The following is a 25823-nucleotide window of genomic DNA, read 5'->3' on the forward strand; positions in this document are numbered from 1 at the left end:
GGGCTCCTTCTTCTGCATGAATTCATCTTTAATTTATACTGAGGTTTATGATTTATTCATTGTTGATTAAATTCCTTAAATTAGAATATTTAATTAAAACTTACAGACATATTACTACTACAAAAACATATGCGATTCAATCTACATGCCGAGTCATTGCTAAAAATGTAATTCCTGACGCAGTCGACTTAGTTTACGGTACACAAAAAAATACATGTAGCGAGACGATTCCATTTTTGCATCTTGTACGTGAAAAAGTTGAAAATTTGTTAACGGCATGTGATAAATCTTCCAAACAACGCAAATTGTAAACAGGCAAAAAACTGGAAATACCAAAGATGGTATCAGGAGCGATTTTGATAAATCATCATTTTTATATGAACGTAACATGTATGAAACTAATTGAAAATCGGGTTGTAACGCTTCTTGTATTGCAGGGAGTATATTTGGTCAATGAAAAAGAAGTGTTCCTCAATAAACTAAACTCATACATATTCACATAGATTTAACCATCTTTCAGAATTATATTATCATTGCAATCAAACATTTCATATTTTTAGTGTCTTTGGGAGTTATATATATATATAAATTCATTTACTAGATAAAATGATACTTTTGACATGATATCTTACAGTGCATGAATAAACAATAAATTAGACCATAAATGTCCTGATTTGATAACAGTACTTATCAGGGTGAAGAAAACTCTACAACATATCACCTTTCAACTCTTACAGGGTAGCATATAGCATTGCGTTTCCAGTTGTAGCGGGGAATAACATTCAATTTTTACAATAGAATGACCGTTTGAGCTCCACTGTGCTAAACACCGTATATAGACTGCTGTGTGCATGTAAAATCATTACCTTTAGAGAATTCGAAATAGCATTTTTTCACTATCAACGGCATCAAAATATGTATTTCAAGATTTTTTACAACACTTCCTCACGACAAATTAAGGACTAGTCCTTTTGACATCATTGACAACTCTTTTTTCAACAAAAATAGCTTAGAAATTTTCTTATTAACTGACAAATCATCTACAAAATTACCTTAATTTCTTTCTGTGATTCTATAAAAAGGTACGCTTAGTTTACAAGATGTTGGAGTTCCTCATTAACAATTTCTTTGATGCAGAACATAACTCTTTATATAGTAACTTCGAATTAATTATATAATATTTCCTTTTTATACATTTTTTCCTTCATTTTACTGAGTACATATGTCGCAAAAATGTCACACACAACTAAAATTTATGCTTCCAAATAATTTCATATGATATATTGTTAATATTGGTAATAAGGGTATACATAAGCAAGTTAAATATCAGGAAAAAAATTGATAAATATACAAATTAATTCCTTTGAATATTGTTCAAAACCATTTACTCCCATTGTATTTTTAATTTTGAGTCCTTCATTTCTTCATTGAAGACCTGATCAAAGTTCTTGCTCTGTTCCTCAGTAAACATCGATTTCCAATCACCAACTTCTCCTTTAATTAGTATGAAAACGATATTTCAGAATGTGTACTACATATCTTAAAGGTTGAATCTTTTTCTTCACATGCATTTCATATTTATCAACTGGATTTATAACTTTTTTTTATTTCATTTTAAATTTAGAGTATTTTAGTTTCAACCTTTTCGGTAGATAAAGCTCCATCTTGTATCCTTTTTTCTTTCTTTTACTTTCTCAAAGGTACATTCATCATAAACAGAGGTTCCAAGAAAATTGGATATTCGTCGCATCGTCTCCATACTATTCTACAGTAAACATTAAAACAAACATACGTCATCTTTTGAAGAATAAACGACATGAAGTTCAACAGCAAGCTTAGGGAAATAAATACAGAATGTCACTTGTAGAACATACTTTCTTAAGATCTTCATAATAAACAATCAAAATCTTTTCGGGATTTTGTCGTGCTGCCTCTTCCCACTCTTTCTCTCGTTCAAACCAACTTCCATAATAACTCTCTGTTTAAATAAAACATTAAATGAATGCTACTATCTCAACAAAGAATTCTATGACATTTATAATTTCTCAGGTAATCTATTCATCCATTCTTAGTATCTTTGTTTTTGGAGCATATTGAAACTACAAGGTTATATATGGACAAAGCGCAAGTAATTGCAAAACTGTGATCATAATGGTCAAATGATAACGACTTGATCTTGTCAGAAAACAACAATGACTTCAACTTACCCCCACCTAAGAAATCATCAAAGAAATTTGGCCAATCTGGAAGCCAGTAGTCTTTAGTTACTGGGTCGGCTATGATATGATAAAAAGCAGACACTGCAATGTCCTTCGGGTTACGAATGCAGTGGATAATTTTCCCGTTGTTTTCCTTTGGAATATATTTAACTGGGACATGGGAAGTCAGTATTCGAGGCGAAGGAAGATTTTCCAATTCCTGTAGATCTGGCATATACTCTAGGAAGGTGTCTACCAATTTGTGAGATGTGTCCAGACATGAATGCTGAAGACGGGGCACGATTTCATTCAGCCAATGGTGTCCTTTTTGAAAATAAATGAAGTACTATCATGATGTTCAATTTCATTCCCCCTACACACACCCAAAATCATCATAAAGCATAGAATAAAATAAAAAAAATTATAAATGTAATGATATTCTTTGTTAAATCATCTTTTCCTTTCCATTAACTAGAAGACAGTGCTATTATATTAAATGGAGCATATAGATTCATTGCATTTTCGGGCCTCTCAAAATTGCATAATTTTGCCAATACCATTAATTACAATTATATTTTATTGTACTTTCAACATCAAATATTTTTTTATCGTTTTCATTTTTCTTCTCTTTTTATTCAATTACATAACTCTTTTGTATCTTTCAATACAACCAATCAAAAATGAAGTCGTCAGAAGGAAAATAATTGTACCTGTATGAGTATCTCCTACTTTTACTGAATTGCTAATATAGTACCCGCAACGTTATTCTTCACATAATATACGATAGGATAGGATACAAAAATTTTAAAGTCCAGGTTTTTTTTTACATCATAAACAGCGGCTTTTTCAATAAAAATGGAACGCGTAGATTTACTTACCTTGTCATTGCTCATTTGCAAAATCATTTTATTAAAAAGTATTCTGATTGTACACAAAAGTATTCTGATGTAGATATTAAAAATGTTCTTGAGTTTCTGATTGACGATATCTATGTAGTTTTTGGATATCAGGTCTTCCAACAATCTATAAGGTTTCCCATGGGTACTAATTGCACCCAGTTATTAGCAGACCTATTTTTGTATTTATATGAAGCGGAATTTATTCAAAAACATACTGAGAAGAAGAAAACACTTGCCATGGCCTTCAACTCGACATTTATCCCACTGTGGAACGTGGAGACCGGTCCTTCGGATGAGACCGTATAAACCGTGTCGCAGTAGTTGCTGGCACGAAAAAGATCCCCCCACTGCTCAATGGACCTGATTGCCGAGTAAAGGTCAAAATTTGCAGCTCTCCACCGGCAAGTGGAGACTGCTCCCGATTTGTATTGCTTCAAGGACTTTTGAGCTTGATTACTGTTTGTCATCTCCTTATTACATACACACACCATACGATAGGATACATGCACGATGCAACAGAGTTCACCTAGGGTATACGTACGACAGGATTAACGGTTTTCACTATAAACTCAAAACCCAATAAACACAAAATCTGATAAACGCAAATTACGGTAAACACGATACCTGAGAAACGTAAAACTTGATAGGATATATGATTGGTAAATTAAAGTAGAGATAAGTGTTTTACAAAACGAAATATTATATGTATCTTGATTAACTTTCTTTTTTTATTTCGTTAATAAATATTATTTATGTAAGCACATGTATGTATGTATGTTTGTTTGTTTATTGTTTAACGTCCCTCTCGAGAATTTTTCACTCATATGGAGACGCCACCACTTGCCGGTGGAGAGCTACAAATTTTAACCTATACTCGGCACTTACGGGCATTGAGCAGTGAGGGATCTTTTTCGTGCCAGCACCTACTATGACACGGGACCTCGGTTTACGGTCTCATCCGAAGGACCGGTCTCCACGTCCCACAGTGGGATTCGAACCTGCGACGTAAGGATCAACTCCTTACTCCCCGACTCTAGAGCGAACGCTCTAACCACTGCGCCACGCGAGCGACAAGCACGTGTATGTATTCATTATTCATTACTTATTAATTCAATGTATTTCTTTTTCTCTTTGATAATATGTAAGCATACTGATAGAAGACTTGTTACTAATTTTACTAATTTTTATGTGTTCCATTACTACATTGGATTTACATGTGTATATTAAGCAGAAGTAATAAATTCGTTATTATTTCCCGTTTTCTAAACATAGCTTTATTACCAGTAGAAATGCATACATATTTTCCACCTCATTAACAGGGTATGAGAATCGTGCAATATGTATACATTTGTTTTCTCCAAAATAAAGGACATCGTTTAGTTTGAATAATCATTTTTCTTCTTGGCATTCGCTGGACTGGACTTGTGTGTATGTTTAATAGCTGCAATGCTGGTGTAAGCGACTCAAATACATGTACCTGCTTGTTATTTAATAAAAACAAATCACGTCTCCTTCTGTTATTTTTTCCAGTTTAGATAGGCCTTAATATTAATAGAGCAGAAATGATACACTTTTTTTATAATTCGTGAAAAAAGAACACAAGTCATGTTTGTATAAGTGAAATAAGTTAAACCACATACGAGGGTTGTCCCAGAAGAACGCGAACATTTTAAATATTTCATAAACTACCAAAATTATTCATTTTTAAAACAATGTTGGGAAATAATATTTACGTCATTTTGGCTAAATAATTTAAGGTTGTTATGTCATATGCATTTAGAAAGAACATTGAAAGGGTGTTAAATATCGGTGGTCGGCGCACGGTAATTTCTTGGCTTTCAAAAATTGCGTTGACAGCGATGTTTTCTTTATTATGTCAGATTATACGGAAATATAATGTGACCAAAATTAGAGCTCTCGTGTGTAAAAAATCAATACTCTGACATTATAAATAAGAAAAATATGACGTTATATGCACAAACACTATTAGCTGGATATTGTCAAAAACGGAGACGTCAGGCGATATAATGCGGCGAATTTTTAGTAATTTTTTAGACCAAAACTAAAGCAGGAGCAGTTTTTAAAAATGTTTATGGACAGACATTATGCTTTCTCATCCAAAAATTAAGAATCAAAAGCGTAAATACGACTTTTAAGGAGACTATGCACGACAAATTAAGGCCAGATAAATTCATGAAATTACTACATGTAACTTTTTAAAATATATATATATATATATATATAGTGTAAAAATTTTAATGATCTCTACCGAGGAGCAGACCTTTACAGATTGTTATAAGGAAATAGAGTTTTAACATTAAAACTTAATTTACTCAATATTTTCATATAACAGCCCTCCTTTTACGTCTTTTTTAGTTGCCTAGTGAGATTTTTTCCGGGTTAGGGGAGGGAGTGGTGAGAGTTCTTTTTAAAAGCTTAAGGGTATCATTAGAACTTTAAAATGTAAATAAAACCAAGTTTCCTTATTCATTATTTCATCAAATTTGTCGTAAATTTATTGTAACATTTTTTCTTCCTGGGATAAAAGCAATCTTTGGCATAACAATAAACACTGTTCTTAATTATTCTTATTCCATCAATTATTTATTGTAAACAAAATAAATATATATATAAAGCATCAAAACAACTATCGAACTATAGCATCTCTAATAAGTTTTATTTTTATACCATCGCTTGTGAAAACTTTAACTATTTTTTCAGTAAATAATCCCTCTTTCATTTGATTGATTGATTGTATGTTGTTTTACGTCCAAATTCGAGAATTTTTCACTCATATCGAAAAGTCACGATTTGCCGGTGAAGGTCTTCAAATTTAGACCTTTACTCTGCATTCAGGGCCATTGAACAGGAGGGTTTTTTATCGTGCCAATTTTTGTCATGACCCGGGGCCTAGTTCTTAAGGTCTCATACGAAAGACCCGCAACTTTCACTTCATAGTGCCGAGCGCTTGGAATAGTTGCTACCTATTTTTATCGACTTAGGTAAGTCGCGGCCGAGGTTCGAACCCATGACCTTCCAGTCACGGAGCGAACTCTAATAATTTGAACAAAATGTTGATGGAACGATATGTGGACATACTGAAAACTTTACATTTATCGTGCTTTCCGTCTATCCTTTTTTTTTTTTTTACAATGTGGATTACTGTTTTTCTTTTTCTAAATCCACAATTTATGTAGATAGGAATACCTCGATCTTTTTCGTGAAAAGGGTGGTAAAATAAAATGCCTTCTAAATGCACACGATAAGCGGAAAATCTGATAAACGCAAAACCTGATAAACGCAATATACGATACGATAAACGGAAAACTTGATAAGATACACGCACGATACTACAGGAAATGCACACGATAGAATTGTCAAGAAAAAATTTGCGGGTGCTATATATAGTACTAAGTTCTTAAAGTTAATCAAAATCACTTTCGACTTTTCCTCTATATGAAATATGGGGATAAAGAACAGTATTCCAGCTCTAAAGTCCATTCAAAAATTCAATATTCATTTTTCAATCTAAAGTGTCATGCTGAAGGTCAGACTTTGCAAACATAGCTCTTAAACTGTGGACTGAATATTGACATCTTCCGCTCTTTTTACTACCCCCCCCCCCTTCCCCAAGTTTGATGTATGTACAAGAGAAATTCATTAACAAATATTTTATCATAGAATGCAATATCCTATTGTCAACTTATCAAATGATTCTTTTACGCATGGATTAGAAAGATAGAGATCCATGGCATTATTTATTAAATTGCAAATCAAAAGTTAAGACATATTTTTTCATTGCAAGGTACATATTCGGCCACATAAAGAAACTACATGTATTTCTTTGATCTTTTTCCAGTTGTTCGATACCCAATCTACAGAAGTGTATCCACTTACACAAGTAGATTAATAATAAGAAAATGTGTTTTATTTTTAAACTAAAACGCATTTCAAATTTACAAAAAAAAAATATTTATGTACTCATATTTTAAAATAATATTTTCCCGAAACTCCCGAAATTCAGAATGTATTTTGTATCCATAGTTATACATTTTTTGTATCAGTAAAATCTCGTCTGTTATTTAAAAATGTTAATTAATAAAAACGTACCTGATTTTGGATAGCCAATAACAAAAATGTCATCTTTCCTCGTAGGTAAATTTACAATATCTGCAATTCGTTTTCGGGCGTCATTTAGGGTTTGAAATGACGAAAATGCTGGAAAAAGCAGTCCGTCTACGCTTAACTTTTGTTTTGTCGTCATCATAAAATCATAAACTGTTTCATCAAAGTAACTTGCAAAACTGAAGTTAGATTGACCCACTCTTCTCTCACCCTTTCAGTCCGGACGTTCTTAATTGCTAAAACAACAAGTTTTAGGCAGTTCCAAGGTTTTGTTACCAACAACACTTAACCGTTCTGCACAATAATTTAGGTCAAATATGATGTAATTCTGTAGGCATACTTTTTCAAGACTGTAAATAATTCATGCAATGTCAAATATTGTCCGCAAAAATTTGTCATATTGCACTTAAAGTGCATTTAAAACACACAATGGCAAATCCAAGAAATCCGCGTAATTTCATACCGGCGAATTGAAGAGAAATGAATTGGCCCCATGTAAAAAGTACGTTTTACAGTGCCTTTCGTAAGGAATCACGTTTTAATAAACAAAATAAATAATGAAAAAACATTCAACTATAAAAAGCTGCTTCGATCAATAACCCATTGTCTTTGATACTTTTCCCCCTAATAAATGCAGCACTTATTTTCAAATGCATAAATGTCTGGATTGATTTCAAGTTAAATGTTGAAAATTAACAGCCACTGCTTCTTTTAAAAAAGAGAGAATACCCTTAAAAATTTGTTAACAATTATAGCACTCGTACAATTAATTGTTTCATCAAATGTTGCATACTTGGCAGTGAAAAAAAAACTATCTAATCTTGAAAAAAATTATTTTTTTTTTGGTAGCATTGTGGGTATGTTAAGGCTGCACACAGATATCCTACTTGCCTGTACAATATGACGTCATAGTAAGCTGTGTGACGTGAACTTTAGAGATAATGATTATTTAATATCTCTATTTTAAGTTTAATTTCAGGTCCAAGAAATGAATGGAAACACTCAAAAACATAATATAAACTAAAGTTTATCGTTTATGGGTGGTATAAATAGCTAAGTATTTATAACAGGGGTTAAATACCAAACCCAATTCATCATAATTATTGATCAAATATTGCCGAGTGAAAATTAAGTGTGACGAGAATTCAATATAAATGTAACCAAATATATGAACTGGGAGTTTTAAAGTATATACCGTGAATGTCATGTGTGATTCATAAGGAATTAAAGATTAAGAAATCAGGTACGCTGATTTATTCTCATCATGTTTTCTTATAATGAACACAGGCAGTGTTTTGAAATCCCGATCAGATTTTCCTCTGTCGTTCTAACAACAAAGATGCAAAAGTTCAACACTACGCCGCATACTTTGAAACATAATTTTTTTCTGTATCGAGAGCTTGTATTCTATAGTACTTTGAAAGTGCTGCTAGAATCGTGTGGTCAACAGGGATTGATGACAAATCCTTGATCGTATGTACAATACGTAGAAATTTTGGTAAGGTTTCATGCGAAACTTTTTGAATATTTTTTCTGTGTCGGTAGAGGAGGATTCTAGCAGCACTTTTTATGGCCCAATGATGTTTTTACAGTATTATTTTCACAAAAAGAAATGAATTATCCCCGGGGTAGTGTTGAACTTTTCACTTTCTCATTAAGGCAATTTTTCTATTTATAGACGTCATGTGATGACGTCGTAGCGGAGTGCCTCTTTAAGCCTAAAACTCAATGAAGTCTATGCAATGGATAATAATAGTAAATGTTTTATCTATGGCTTTTCCGATTTATCAATGTTACATTTTACGAAAAAGTCTAAATTTGCCGAAAAACGATCTGGGCACTGTCTTAACCTACCTGAGATGAATCAATTACAGCTGTGTTTTAATAATTTTTTTATTTCTTTAAACATGAAAGGTGATTGTAACTGGATTTTTGTCTTTCTCTTGTGCATATTGAAATATTTGAAGTAGCGTAACGAATTTTAACTTTTGCTTTTGGTTATTCTAGTTAAAAATAAACTCACTAAAGTTCAAGGATGTAGCTTGAGTTAGGTGATTAAATATTTACCTCAGGATCAGTGTAGAAAACTTCTAGCATGTTTAGAATATCATCCCCCCCTTTAACTCCCCTTTCCGGAAAATTGTTCAGTATTTGTGCTCTATTAGTGATCGGACAACAAACACATTTTCCAGATAGTCAATTCTCTTTTGTACAGTTTTTCAAAATGTATACTGCTGAATTGTAACATTAATGAATCTTTATTGTAAATAAAAATGAAATATTGTATTAAAAAAGTACTTTGTTAGCACATAAATAAGTGATTATGTCAGAATTGGTTCTTATACTTTTTTTTTAAAGTTGTAAATGTGGTTTTTTAAATAATCAGAAATAATACCGATTATTTACGTCTGTTTATATGGTCGATAACCTAAATTTTAGCAAAAAATGTTTCCTTTTTACACATTTTTCTCCATTATACTCAGTACATGTGTCACAAAAATGCCACACACAACTACAATTTATGCTTCCAAATTATTCCATATGATAGATTGTTAATATTGGTTATAAGGGAATACATAGTCATCTTTTACATGTTAAATGTCGTGAAAAATTTGATAAATATACAAAGTCTTTCGAAAATTGTTAAAAACCATTTACTCCCATTGTATTTTTAATTTTGAATCCTTCATTTCTTCATTGAAGACCTGATCAAACTTGTTATTCTGTTCCTCAGTAAACATCGATTTCCAATCACCAACCTCTCCTAAAGTATGGATGCGAAAATTCAGAACATTTATTATACAAATTTGTATACTTTTTTTTAAATGGATTCTTTTCTTGAAAGATATTTCATCTTAGATTTAGAAAACTCTAAGTTTTATCCTTTTCTGTAGATAAAGTTCCATATTGAATCCTTTTCTCTTTCTTTTACTTTCGCAAAGGTACATTCATCATTAACAGCCTGAAGAAATGTAGGATCAGACGAGGTTCCGAGAAAATTGGATATCTGTCGCATCGTCTCCATCCCATTCTCAATTAAACATTAAAACAACCTATGTCCAGTATCTTTTAATTAAAGAAAAAGTGGCATTAATTACAACAGAATGCCTGGGGATGTTAACGCAAAAAGTCACTTTGTTGAACATACTTTCTTAAGATCTTCATAATAGAAAATCAGCATCTTTTCGGGATTTTTTCGTGCTGCTTCTTCCCACACTTTCTCTCGTTCAAACCAACTTCCATAGTAACAGTCTGTTTAAAATTAAACTTGAGATGAGTATTTCTAACGAAGAATGTATATGGCACGCAGCTCTGTTAAGGCGTACTACGAAGGATCAACGGAAAATGGACGTCCATAAATACATGCCATTTTTAAACTGAATTTATTTTTATAAATCTACTATATGACTTTAATATTAATCGAAATAAAATTGTATACGCCTCCCTGTATTGAATTTGCTTTGGTCACGTTATTTGACAGCCACGTGATAAATGTATATAATGTGTACTATATGTAGGTCATGAACAAATATCAATATCGCAAGGGCATACAATAGTTAAAATTAAAAATTTAAGTAATAATTTGTTTACGAAAAATGCTGCTGCTTTAAATAGAATTTGCATTTTATTAGTTTGAATTTCAAAGCTCTAGTCGAATATATGTGACCTTTACCAAGTATTTTATGCATTTATTAAGTAATGCTCTCGATTTCAGGAAAGCAGCAGCACTTTTCAAGTTAAGGAATATGACCGTTATGTGTATTTAAAAAAAATGGTCAAGATCTATTAAGTGTATGCCCTTGCAAAAAGGCGATGAATGAAGCACCTCGGCGTGAAACATGCAAAAATGTGTCAAAGACAGGGTAGAATTAATTCAACACATTCTCTTGATAGTTTTTAAATAATGGCAGTAAACAAAGGTTTCAGATTTGTATTAATGATCTAACTAACATTTGCAAATAATATTCTCTTTAATAATAAAATGTATTTTTTGCTGTGAAAAATTACTTGATTTGACTCTCACTGCACAAAAAATGCGTCAAATTTTACCATGATGACGTCACATGGACAAGTGCATAGCGATCAGTGACTTGTTTATATCTTGCTGTGTGGGATTTAAATAGCAATAAAAATGAATGCAGTGGTAAGTTTTGATGTTGTTCGTTATTCTTATGCAATTAAAATCGCAAATTATTTCATTTTCATTTTTCAAGAAGGTGGGCCAGTCAAGAGGCACGTAGTCCTTGATAAATGGATCTTTTGTATAATGATGAAAAGCGGACACTACAATGTCTTTCGAGTTACGAATGGATTGGATAATTTTTCCATTGTTTTCCTTTGGAATATATTTAACTGGAAGATGGGATGCCATTATTCGAGGCGAAGGAACAGTCTCCAATTCCTGTAGATTTGGTATAAACTCTAAGAAGGTGTCGGTCATTTTGTGAGGGGTGTCCAGACATGAATCTAAAGGCGGGGAACGATTTCATTCAGCCAATGGTTTCCTTTTTGAAATTAAATGAAGTAAAATGAGTTCACCATGCATAGGACATATACCTTGCTTCGGACATATTTAAGCAATAATCTTGGATCAACTCTGAATGTTTCTGTGTTTTGATTTGTTTCTGTCTTAAAGCCTAAAATTTAAACTTTTTAATGATGCCGATATTTACTATCATGTTGTGATAAAAATACCACGATAACGACATTGAAGTGACGTCATATTTAACATCATCATAAAAAGGAAATAACCAGAATTTTACGATTTTTCAAATTTAAAGTTGTCTTTCTTTCATTATACCTCAAGGAAACGAGTCCGTCTTTGGTGAAATTGGTGAAGTTGCCATAGTACCCAGCTTTGCAAAGCATTTTTATGCGATGTGATGCATTTCAAATCTCTCCATCCTTGTGGATCGATTGAAGCAATCAAATTAAGCTAGAAAGTATTTCAGAGATAAATATTAAAAATATTTTCATGCCTCTTATTTAAAAGCTCAAGTGTTTTAAGGGTCAATGAGATAAAAATATGACATTTGTATGGATCAAAAGACTGTTTGTCCGCTGCATGGTGAATATTGTCCGATTCATGGTGAAATGAGGCTCCTTCCATAAAAATTCATTTTTAATGATTTTTTCTTAATAAATAGCATTAAATAGTGTCACAAATTCATATCTGGATCACAGGTTACATGTTTAGATTCATTTTGATAATATTCGGTAATAGCAATATCGCTAGAACTTGTTCAAGTACGAGGGTGTCCGATGCATGGTGAATTAACCCTTCTCTCATGATGTCAAATTTCATTGGATGCACCCCAAAAAAAATTGATATAAAAGATATAATGAAAATTAAAAATTCTATATTTTTAAGGATATTCCTTGTTAAATCATCCAGAGGATTCAGAAGGAGACATAGCTAATACATTTAATTGGAGCATGTAGACTCAATGCATCTTTGAACCTCTCAAAAACGCATACGTTTGCCATTATCATTAAATACAATTACATATCTTTGTAATTTTGACATCAAATAAATTCTTTATTTTTCTTTCTTTTCATTTGTTTACATAAGTTTTCTATGTATATTTCAAATGGTGCAATTGTTATAATACATATAATTTTCAAAAAAATCCAAGTGCATGTTTTTTTCCAACTGGGGAACAATTTCTGTATAAAGACAAATAGAACAAATCCGAAAACGTATAATTTTCTAGCGTTCCTGAGTAGACAAAAAGATGGCTGAAAGAGGATAGACTATCAATGATCAGGAAGTAAACAGTTTTACACTGTTACATCAATCACAAATACTCCTTATGATCCATACTTAGACATAATCTACTGCTGAATAATTACTCAATCTAATTATCATTAATAATATTTTTAACAAAAAATATTGAGAAATTAAACTAAGATTCAGTGCACGTTTTGATTTCTATGACACAAAATATCAACTGTTGTTATCAAGCATAAAAAATGACATATAGTCATATGTAATTTGTGTTTGAAGGAAAGCAATGAACGATTTCACAGTAACTGCAGCGCTCATCACAAATGAAATCCTCCGATTGAATTGAGATCTCCTACGTTTGCTGAAATGCTGATAAAACTTAGTTTGTAAAGTTCATTTGAATGTACTAGTTGAAGCTTTCTTTTATATTCTATATAACTTCCATTATCCTATGTTATGTAATTTTTTAATAGTCGACTTATCGAATGTGCTTTACGCATGGATTAGAAAGGTAGAGATCCGTGGGTATATTTCATTGAATTGCAAATGCAATGTCGAAATACAGTTATTTCTTTCATTGCAAGGTTCAAATTTGGCCACATAAAGAAGTGTTAATCCAGTTGGTAGATACTCTTTCATGCAAACGACAGATGTGTAACAACTAAATACATGTACATTACTAATAAGAAAATGTGTTTTTATTCAAATAAAAACGCATTTTAAGTTAACAAAAATATTTATGCATTTACCTAAATCCAGAAAATAATAATTTCGCTAAATTTTAAACTTTCACAATTTAGAATACTTAGATCGTAATAATTATGAATTTTCTTTATCTTATATATGTTTCAGAATTATTATATAAAAATAACATTGTCTTTCATTTTCCACAGATAAGAAAAGATAAGAGCTATTTGAAATATTTATCTACCGTTCTAGAAACAAGAGAATAGATACCATACGAAAAAAAGTACCTGATTTTGGATAGCAAATACCAAAAACGTCATCTTTCCTAATGGGTAAATTTTCAATACCTGCAATTCGTTTCCGGGCGTCTGTTAAGGTTTGAAGTGGCAAAATGCTGGAACTAGCAGTCCGTCTACACTTAACTTTTCCTTTGTCGTCATCATAAAATCATAAACTGTCTCCTCAAAGTAACATATCAAACTGAAGTTAAATTGACCCACTCTGCTCTCACCCCTCAAAACTTGCTTAAATAGCGAAGTTTAAGGCAGTTTCAAGTATTTTTAACAATAGCACTTTACCATTCTGCATTATGATTTAGGTCAAAAATGCATTATGTAATATTGCAGACACGCTTTTTCCCAACTGGAAATAATTTATGCTATGTCACAAATTTTCTGCGGAACTTTGTCACGTCACACTTAAAGTGCATTTGAACATAAAATTGCAATCCAAGAAATCTTCGTAATTTTATACCCGCGGATTGAAGAGAATTCGAATTTTTCGATTCCACGGAACTATGTCTCCGTGGGGGAAAAGTATGTGTACAGTATACCTTTCGTGTTGAATAACATTTTAAACTAGTGAAATATGGAGATTACAAACAGCATTCAAGCTCAAAGTCGATTAAAACAATACAAATCGGGAGCACAGCGAACACGGACCTCCAAACACAGAGGTGGGATAAGGTGCCATGGAGGAATGAGCATCCCCTTCCGACCGGTCAAACCCGCCGGATGCATCTTGTCATGATCGGTAAATAACGGAAAAATCTGTCGACAATTCAGTGTGTAAATATTGGCCTACCAATTAGTATGAAAAACGTCAGTCAGCATATGACTTAATGATAGATTGCATTTGCTGACTAGGTCATTGTATCGACCATAGAACTTACGAAATGATGATTTTAAACGAGACTGTTGATATTTTTGTTTCATCAACTTGTTTGTCAATAACTTACATCGTTCTAGAAATTGTTCACACGAATCGAAGAGCATGCTTTTGCGAGAGTTACACACCCCATATGCAAGTGATAAGGGTACATTGATGTATAAGTAAGGGAAGTTAACGATTGAAAAGTTAAAGTCATCACGTTTATCATAAAGCTTGGTTGTTAGATTACCATTAACGACTTTGTCTAGTAAAATATCCAAGTATGAAAGAGATGTGTCAGACTCTGTGGTATCTTTTATTTCAAGCACACTTGGATATATCGTGTCGATATATATATTGTGTCGATATGAATGGAAATAACTATTGTTAATTGATAATACGTCGTCGATTCATCTAAAATGTCGAGTCGAATGCCACAGCAAGAGATTTTTCTCATGTATAAGATTTTGAATATGCTTTATATAAATACAAAATAGGTCTGCTAACAACGGGTGCAATTGGTACCCATGGGAATTCCAACAGATTGTTGGAAGACCTGGTCTCCTAAAACCTCATAGATATTGTCAATCAGAAACTCAAGCATCTTTTTAACTTCAGAGTACTTGTATAAGCAGAATGCTTTTTTAAAAAAATAATTTTGCAAATGACCAATGACAAGGTAAGTAAATTTACGAGTTCCATTTTTATTGAAAAAGCAGCTGCCAATGATGTCATAAAAGGCCTGGGCTTTAATTTATCGTGGGGAATGGTTGTATGCAGAGGTGAAAAGTCGTAAGTTTTTATGTTATTGATTTTGGTAAAATATTGTGATTTCAAATTTTCCAAATTTTTCTTGGAATTTTTAAGTATCTACATCTAATTTGCAACACTTCCCGAATATATTGTTAACAGTACTCCTGAAGTTTCTCCTTAATTGATTTTAATGTTATAGTGAGGAGCAAAGAATGAAGCTTGGAAGAACGCTTACTGGAATCCGCTATGTATCTTTGTAAGGATTTTTATGAAGTTTTGGAATCCAATTTAAATATGATAATTCAAATTCATTTGGTTGTTGGGAATATTAAAAATATTTGAACTGACATATGATTTTCAAGATTTTCTTCCTTAGAAAGGGAGCTATGGGTGTAAGTTGCATTGCCATTTGTAGAATTAAATCCCATTTCTTCTATATTACAATTAAAATAATAAACCTTACAAACAAAGACAATGTTGTTACATGCTTGGTAAACTGGGACCAGTACATACTGATCTTGTAGTATATCTTATTCTTTTTTCACTTCTGAATTATTGAACACAGAAGGATAGATGGTTTTCATATTGCCCCTGAATTGCTAAATGATAAATAATAAATTGATAAATAGATCAATAATGAAAAAGCAATCGAATGTAAAATACTGACGTATAAATTTTTATGTGAAATGTTTACCTTTAAATTTTAAACCGTTACATCACTAAATAGGATGAATATAATGAAACTCGTTCACTCTGTGAATCTCTGCCACTAGAGAGAGAGAGAGCGACCACTCTCTAAAATTTGTTAACAATAGCACTACTTTGCTACATGAAACTTTGCATATTATAGGATTAAACGTTCTTTTTGAAAAATGTATCGATGTGTAAACTCTTGACATTTTACTCACAAACTTAACATAAAAGTTAAGTTTGTGAGTATAATGTCAAGAGTTTACACATCGATACATTTTTCAAAAAGAACGTTTAATTCTTATAATTCCAATTACGAAGTTTAAAATTATTTATCTTTGAAGCCTCCATACAATCCGTTATTTCTGTATATAGCGTAGGAATACTTTATGTCGCGATGTGGAAATAAAACGTAATTGAGATGGACATCGATAAAGTTTAACTTAAATTATCAAAACATTCAATAAAACAAACTTATAAAAACTCTTTGAATATTGTTTAAGTCAACGAATATCGTATATACAGGTGGACTTTAGAAGAATTCGTCCTTGACCATGTTGACATTAACGACAGACGCTCTTAAATGAAAGAAGCATACTGACGACACCCTTGATTTGCTCTGGTTTGTTGAAAGACGGGACAGAAAATAGGATGTAGAAATATGAATTTGATGCTGATAAGGAAAGATTCTGAGGTACGTTTCTTTTTCCTAACAGCTACCGAGAACTGAGCTGATTTGCTTTGCATTAGGAACGACGATAATATATTATGAGAGATTTAACTCGTGATCTGACAGTGACATAAACATAATATTCCCGTCTGTCAGTCCTGTATGTCGTCAGTATTGTTTTTATTTAATTTAAAGTTTCTTTGAGCGTTTAGCTGAAACGGACTAAAAGTAATGATTTGTTTTATTTTTTTTTTCACAATAAAAGCTACATGTAGGACAAGAAAGTAGTTGTGGTCTGGTTGAGAGATTTATTGATGTGTAAACTTTTTCTTGAATTTGCTCTTGTCCAATCAAAACACAAGAAATCTATAAATAAAATTTAATTGGAATTATTGGGCAGTGAAAGAAACCATGGAAGAAATTTATATTTTTTAGCATGAATCAGTTACAGCTGTACTTTAATATTCTTTTTTATTTGTGTAAACATGCCAAATTGATTGTTAATTGATTCCGTTATATATTTGAAATATTTGCTAAATAAATAACATGTGTATTGATACATGCACAGTTTGTTACTGGGATTTAAAATTTTTAGACGAGGCAAAAACATTGTCCTGTTAATACTAAGAATGTCTTTAAAGATTTTTTTCTATCTTATTTACAAATGTAGCCAAAGAATGAAGCTGTGTGAAGAAAAGAGTAATTGAATAAAAGCCTTGTCGATATCTTCATCGAGAGGGATCTCTTCTTTCGAAAAACAACTGTAATAACATAGAAATCTTACGTTCTTCAAGTATTGCCCGTAATATATACAGAGTTGTAGGGAAAAAAGGAAAACTATACATATACTTTGAATTTTCAACATAACATTAAATATTTTTACTCTTGAGAGTCAGATGATTTGTACATGTAAAATTGAGTATTATAAACTTGGTTACACAACCACCAATACGTTACAAAAAATGAAGCAGCCAACCTCAGACTCCATGTTTTACTAATATCAGAAATCTTCAGCAAAAAGGATTTAACTATTTAAAGTCTTAATGTGTACAAAACGTTCATACTTTTAAGTTCAAATCTTTACTTAAAAGCAATTTATTTAAAGTATTTATTTTATTTAGGGTTTTCTACTTCATTTTGTCACAAAAGTATTCATCATTTCATACTATTCTTGATCAGAGTAGACTTTACTTTCCTTTTTTGTTGCTTCTTCTAGAAAATTAGCATGGTGACATATTTAATTTACCTGCTTGCCTCTACGTTTGTCTATCTTGAATCACACTACACTGCATTGAAGACTCATTTCTTGAAATTCTTGTTAGATATTATAAACGTTGGCTGATACTTTAATAAACCAATGACTTTCATATTCAATTTACTTTTCAGTTCAAGCGCAAGAAAGTCAAGCAGATACAACTTGAAGCTCTTCATTTATATGTCCAGGCATTGTAGAGTTAAACAAGAAAATTGAGATGTCAAAAGCCTGCCGTACATATCATATCATATCATGTATATATATATATATATATATATATATATATATATATATATATATATATATATATATATATATATATATATATATATAATTTTTAGGGATGTCAAAACGGTCAATTTTTGATAATCGGTTACTCGGACGTTTTTCCGATCGAGTACCCGGGTACTCGGTAAATATGTAAATACAAGTGTGTGTTAATTTTCGTGAGCCTCGTTAAGCTCTGCTTAACCCCAAAGCTGTTTTTGTCAAGTTTATAAATAGAAACTTGACCCATTCATATTCAAAAATCATTTTTTATGTCTCTAATAAACCCATTTTCCACTAAATGTGCTTTCCTGTCAACTTAAAAAACAAATTATAATCAATCAAAAAGTCATTCAATAAAATAATTTAATTAAATGTGTTGAAGATGACATTATTGAAACATTATTTTAGAAAAATAAAACTTTTCTGTGAACTTTGATAAATGAGAAATATATTGTCCCAGAGCGGGGGACCGTCCTCGCCTTGTACACCCCTTTCGTTATTTATCAAATAAACACAAAAGACACAATTAATACATTAAAATTACAAATGGTTTACAGTTCTTGTTTAGGATCTATTTCATCAACACAGAAGGAGCTTGGACAATCTGTTGCGCAGGTTTGCATTGTGATTATTAGACTAGCGAAAGAGAAGGAACGGACGTTGCTGGGATCGCTAGTCTAATATTATTTCATTTGTTGTTTGTCCCCTCCCCTCCCCCCTTCCCATATACGCTTAACTTACTAGGCAAACTGACTTTCCAAATTTATTTTTAATCTTTAGTTATTTCTTCACTTTTGAAGTGGGTTATGCATGTCCGATTTCGCTGTAGTATATTAACTGAATAATTTAAAAATGATTTGAGGATAATAGACCATACTTAAACGATGTTCACTGAAAACAATTATTGAAGCCATCCAAAAATTAATTAAGCGCCACAATAGGTGAGAACAGTTGTGTACCAAATTATTGGTCACTAATTACTGTATATACACAGCCACAGGCGATAACGGGTGTTTTACAGGTGTAGATGACGACACGCTAATTACCGTGTGCATATTTAAGTTATTTTTTGACAGGTTTTTGATAAAAATATGTACTTTGAAATAAGAAAAAATACACATCCTTGTAACCAAGTCCCATTTTTAGTATTCGATACTCGGACGTTCGATCGAGTACCCGGTTAACCGGGTACTTGTTGACATCCCTAATAATTTTGTTTGTATTCTAGTTTCTGATTGGTTAATATCCAAAAAGGAACACAAATTATTTCTGTATAACCTGGTTTGGTATGTGCCCCCCCCCCTGACAACCATCTGAATCATCTGTATCCATATAATCCTCTCATTTCCAGTCCTCGGGATTCATGGAAATTTCCAGATTTAATAAATGTACATGTACCTTTAGCTTCAAACAATAATTCGATCTTACCACATGTAAACAAACAACAAGACTGCTAGGCCTATGTATCAGTTTTTACCTCCCCTCGCTTCTCATCACTTCCGTTAATTCCGTTACTACGTCTGTATTATTGAGCGGCAAATTTGAACTAATGAAAAGCAACGAAATTTTACACCCATGGTTATTTAATGATTTTAAAATTAAATAATAAGGAATGACTCTAATTCTGGTCCAAATTATTCGAGTATAACTTGGTTTGGGTCAGTTTACGCTGTTTTATTATATATATATATATATATATATATATATATATATATATATATATATATATATATATATATATATATATATATATATATATATATATATATATATATATATATATATATATATATATATATATATATATATTCCTTCACCATTTTCAGATTGTTTAAGAGGTTTCCTAAGTGCAAAACAAAATTTAATTACCACTCATTGCTTTGTACCTCTCTCTCTCTCTTCAATGAGGTTTAGATGTCTTTAGAAATTGATTTTTAAATAAAGCAATATTTTACATTACAGTGTAATATTTGACAAATATAGCAATAGAAAATTTGAACGTTTCAATTTTATTTCATTTAAGAGCAATTCAATTATCAGAGATATGCTTATAGACACTTTGCAAAGCGAAACTTGTTACTGGATTACTAAATTTTGATCGGGCTCCTTGACCCCATTTTCGCAGTTTTAAATTTTAGATAATTTTGATGAATGTCATGATATATACAATTTATTTTTCAAATCGTTTGAATTTATTGTTATAATATGTCAACTAAATATGGTTATAATACAACCTTAAATAAGACAGTTAAGATTTTTCAATGACTCTTGTACATGTAGATAATTTCGTTATCTCTTTCTTTTACTGTGTCATCATAAACAGCTTGAAGAAATGTAAGATCGGGCGAGGTTAAAAATTTGATATGCATTGCATAGTCTCCAAGCCTTTCTTAATTTTGCCATAAAAAAAATAAATGTGTAGTTTCTGTATCTTTTAAAGGAAATATAATATTTACTACTAACAACTTGGTTTACCTAAGGATACTGTACCAAAACAGATAATATATCGCTGAACATTACTTTTTTCAGATTTACATAAGAGACAATCAATTTGTCTCGCTGCTTTTTGCTGCTTCTACCAAATCTTTCTGTGTCTCGTTCAAACAATTTCAGTAAAACACTCTGTTTAGAATGTTTAAAAAAAATCAACAAGAAATGTAAATGACTTCTCTATTTTGATTATCCGTTTCTAAATTGTAAATATCAAAGTTTTTGTATGACTTTTGAAAAAAATCTATGTACAAGTTCTACTGACAAAATGAATACCTGCATAACAAGCTACTGGGACCAATCATGAAAAATACATTATCCTAATCAACTATTAATATATTTAATATACGTAACAGGTTTTCTGTCCAAACAAAAATGTTGTTGAAGTACAAGATCATCTTATTGAAATGACAACGATTTGACTGTGCTATGGTGGAAAGATGAATCTTTCCTTTGTTTCTTTTGATTTAGTACTGGAACATGGGAAGTCATGTATATTCGAAGCGAAGGAACGGTCAACAATTCCTCAATATCTGATAAAACGTGTAGAAAGGTGTTTAACAGTTTGTGAGGGTTATCCATACATGAATAATGAAGGCGGGGTATGGTTGGTTTCGTTTTGAAATTTAATTCACTGCAAATTTATTCCAAAAAAATAATGATCATAAAAATATAAAATAAAATGTTTAAAAGGGTGGTTTTTTGATATATCTCTCACTAATCAGAGGATACTATTTCTTTCCATTAGTCAGAAAGCTGAGTCTTTATCAGTGATTCGAGCACATAGGTTTCATACCCTTTTGACTTTTTTGCCATTACATGGACTGGCTCTACATATTACATATAATTAGTTATGGCCTGACATAAATGATTTTATACTATAAATGCCTTATATTTTATTAATCTTTTCATTTACAAATCTGTAGTCATTCACCTTTTCTTTGTATCTCTGAAGCTGCCTAAATATCATTAGTACTGAAAACACATTTTTTTTTTTTAGGATTTTATATTAATTGGGTAATCATAATATATATATTTTTAAAGTGCTTTTATAATAAAATACATATAATCATTTATTCAAAAACCAAGGTAAACTTTGATCTTTACGTTTTCTAAACAAGTCACTTCAATACAACAAGTCGTCCGCGTGGCGCAGTGGTTAGAGCGTCTGCTCTAGAGTTGCGAAGTAAGGAGTTGATCCTTACGTTGCGGGTTCGAATCCCACTGCGGGACGTGGAGACCGGTCCTTCGGATGAGATCGTATAAACCGAGGTCCCGTGTCGCAGTAGGTGCTGGCACGAAAAAGACCCCTCACTGCTCAATGGCCGTAAGTGCCGAGCATAGGACAAAATCTGCAGCTCTCCACCGGCAAGTGGTGGCGTCTCCATACATGTATGAGTGAAAAATTCTCGAGAAGGACGTTAAACAACATACAATCAATCAATCAATACAACAAAATACCAACCTTCTGCGATATCAATGAATATAAGAATGGCTATACTCCTTTTGTATGTCCGATTTCTTGTACATTGTAAATAGCGTTTAACTACTCCACAGAAGGAAAGTGATTACTGAGCGAATGCGGAAGGGAATTTTTGAAAGGATGGAGCAATGAACGGAGAGCGATTGCAATACGCTGAAGGAGCGAGCGTGAATATATAATGAAAACTGACAAAGAGCGAAATGAAATTGAAAGAAGAGTGAGGTTTATACACTGAAAGTGAGTTCTTAATCAATTTATTGTGTTTTTTAAATAAAACTGATGTACAAAACAAGTTAATTATTACATACAATGTTTATCATGAAATAAGAGAATATGAAGTGTAATTTTGATGTGCAAATAAAATGCAATGTATATTAACTAAATATAATTATCATTTTGACATGCTGACCTGATTTTATTATGATCATCTTGATTATTGAAGATTCAAGTATAAAAGAATTGCATTTATTTTTATTCACATATTTCATTTTTTTCCCCGTTTTTGCCACTTGTTTGCATTGCTGCAAACGGTAATTAAGGAACTCTGAATATATTGCAAAATGCCATTTTTCAAACCTTGGGGTACGTTTCCATGGAAACAATAACATGTAACAACCATTGTTTGCCTGATTTGAGTTTCAGACTTTAATCATGGAGAGTTCTCGAAATTCTAAGGCTATGCGTGTCACAGCTCCTATATAAAATTAAAGTAATTACAGAGAATGGTTCTTAATACTTAATCAGAGAAAGCTAAGACATTCATATATTGCATAAAATGGTTTGATAACCTCATTTATTCAGTTTTTCGATGAAACTATGCATTTAGATGATGGCCTGAATTAAGCAAAAACCTCATCGATTTCTGTACTAAATGTGAAAAAAATAAGTCATTGATTCATATATGGTACGAAATAGTTTCCAGATTCACTTCAATATTTTCAGTATTACATTACTCCTATTGATGAGGGCGAAGGGAGGCAGGGATCAATTAAAGGTCATAATTTTCCAAATTTCTCCAAATTACTGTCTACAAAAATGTAGTTTGCTAGGTATGCAAGGGCATTTACCACAGTTGGAAATGCGGGATAATTTGCATAAAGAGGGAAGCCCCCTATGCATAAATTATCCCACGTTTCCAACTGTCTTTCATGTCCCAGGTATACCCAACAAACTAGATAGCGTATCTTTATATTTACATTTATATGTGAAATAAAAATTTAAACATAAAGAACAAGGTACAGTTTCAATACAAATCTTGCCCAGTATTTTTCAAAAATATGAAAGTGATGTAAAAAATTAAAACTCATGCTTTCTGAGTTGTTGAAATTCCATGCAGTAAAAATATAAAAATCGTTTTTCTCATATGACTTCTTAAAGGCTAATTATGACGTCATACACTTGTGCATATTCCCGTATTTTCTTTAAAAGTTGCAGAAGACATCAATTTTCAGTGAATTTTTCTCTCAGATAATATAGAGCACATGCATCGCCCACAAAGATTTCCAGAAATATGATTTTTCAAAGGATTTTACACAACATATCCAAAAATTGCAATGGGCGACGGCTGTGGACACTATTTTCTTAAGGAAAATAACCCAGGAAATGAGTCATTTTGAGGCTTTTTCTGTTAAAAACTTAGAAATGTACCAAATTAATGACGTCATATTTCCAGAATGGTCATCCTTCATGCCGTATTCTTTCATGATTTATCACATTCATATACTCACCTCATATTTAAGCCAATTCCATAAGTTTTTGAAAACATTAAATTTTTAGGGCACAATAAAGCCAAAACTGTACCTTCTTTAAAAAAATGCTGCCTAAAAAAGACTGAAATTCTAGAAGCATAACATGATTAGTTCCATAGTTCCAACACATTGAGGCACTCGTTTGTTGCAAAAATGTTACACACAACTCAGATTTATAATTTCATATCGTATTTTATTTATAAAGTTTATTGGGGAAAAAATAAATATTACTACATTTTAGTGTAATATACGAAACAAAATTAATAACTGTATAAAATCTTATGAAAATTGTCAATATCCATTTAATTCTATTGAATTTTTAATTTTGAACCCTTCATTTTTTCATTGAAGACCTGATCAAACTTCTTATTCTGTTCCTCAGTTAACATCGATTTCCAATCACCAACCTCTCCTGTAGTATGAAAAGAAAAATACAGAATGTGTAATATAAAAAATGTATATGTTTCTTTAGATGGGTATATATATCATTTGGATTCATATCTGAAATTCATTTACGAATTAGAGCACAATAGTTTTAACCTTTTCTATAGATAAACGTCCACATTGTATCCTTTTCTCTTTCTTTCACTTTGGCAAAGGTATATTCATCATAAACAGACAGAAGAAATTTAGGATCAGACGAGGTTCCAAGAAAATTGGATATTTGTCGCATCGTCTCCATAGCATTCTAAATTAAACATTAAAACAACATAGGTCCAGTATCTTTTAATTAAAGAAAAAGTGGCATTAATTACAACAGAATGCCTTGGGATGTTAACGCAAAAAGTCACTTTGTTGAACATACTTTCTTAATATTGCTTACCAAGTTTTGAAGGTCAGTGCTCTAGCCTGTTTGCAGTGACATTTCTCTACACATGCCCCACATAGGTCTCACCAATGTGCTCTGCACAGGCATATGCCTAGGTACACAATATTGCTCACACTGCAGAAGACAATAAAAGACACCATCTGAAAGAGCGTAAAATTTCGAATCAAATGAGTGTTTCAAGTGCCAAATTGCACCAAATATGACCGAGATATCACCATTTTAAGAATCCCACCCCGTCACTCTTAGTAACGATTCATTCCGCTTATCCAAGAGACCACTATGACGTCACAGTAAAAACATTCATTTTTCTAACAAAACTTAAAACAAACTCCAAAAAGTCATTTATGCATCCATTTTCAGGCGGTTTTGAGTGTTGGGTTCGGTTTAATACTCTTTTCCGACACCTCAGATGACATCAAAATAAAGCTCTCCTATTCGCCTTTTTTTATTTAGTCAATTTGAGTGCTGTGTGCTCACTTATCTCAATCCTATTGGCGTTAAGCGACAAACTGTGCACAGATCTTGTCCCGGACACCTAGATGTATACGTATTTTGCACATAAGATCTTCATAATAGACAATCAAAATCTTTTCTGGATTTTGTCGTGCTGCCTTTTCCCACTCTTTCTCTCTTTCAAACCAACTTCCATAGTAACAGTCTAAAAATAGATGAAATATCAACAAAGAATGCATAAGACATTCTTAATGTCTCGGATAATCTATTGATACATTTTAAGGATCTAGGATTTTGTTAGCATATTGAAAATCTACATGGTTTTGGACAATGTACTGTTACGAATTCGGCATTCTCCACTATGGTTATGAACAAGTAAACAAATGACACTTTATT

The 25823-nt window shown here is 31.9% G+C and overlaps 1 protein-coding gene across 1 annotated transcript; it reads right to left on the minus strand.

The window, feature by feature from the left end:
* Window positions 1-1835: 1835 nt before the first annotated feature.
* Window positions 1836-2433, minus strand: LOC133175680 (sulfotransferase 1B1-like). Its single transcript, XM_061310788.1, has 2 exons — window positions 2208-2433; window positions 1836-1978 (listed from the first exon to the last, which is right to left on the minus strand). The coding sequence occupies exons 1-2, from the start codon at window positions 2431-2433 to the stop codon at window positions 1836-1838; spliced, it is 369 nt and encodes a 122-aa protein (XP_061166772.1).
* Window positions 2434-25823: the final 23390 nt, after the last annotated feature.

Source organism: Saccostrea echinata, unplaced genomic scaffold, assembly GCF_033153115.1.
Source record: "Saccostrea echinata isolate AGI-Se365-2 ecotype Australia unplaced genomic scaffold, CSIRO_AGI_Sech_v1 ptg000064l, whole genome shotgun sequence".
Taxonomy (NCBI): Eukaryota; Metazoa; Mollusca; class Bivalvia; order Ostreida; family Ostreidae; genus Saccostrea; species Saccostrea echinata.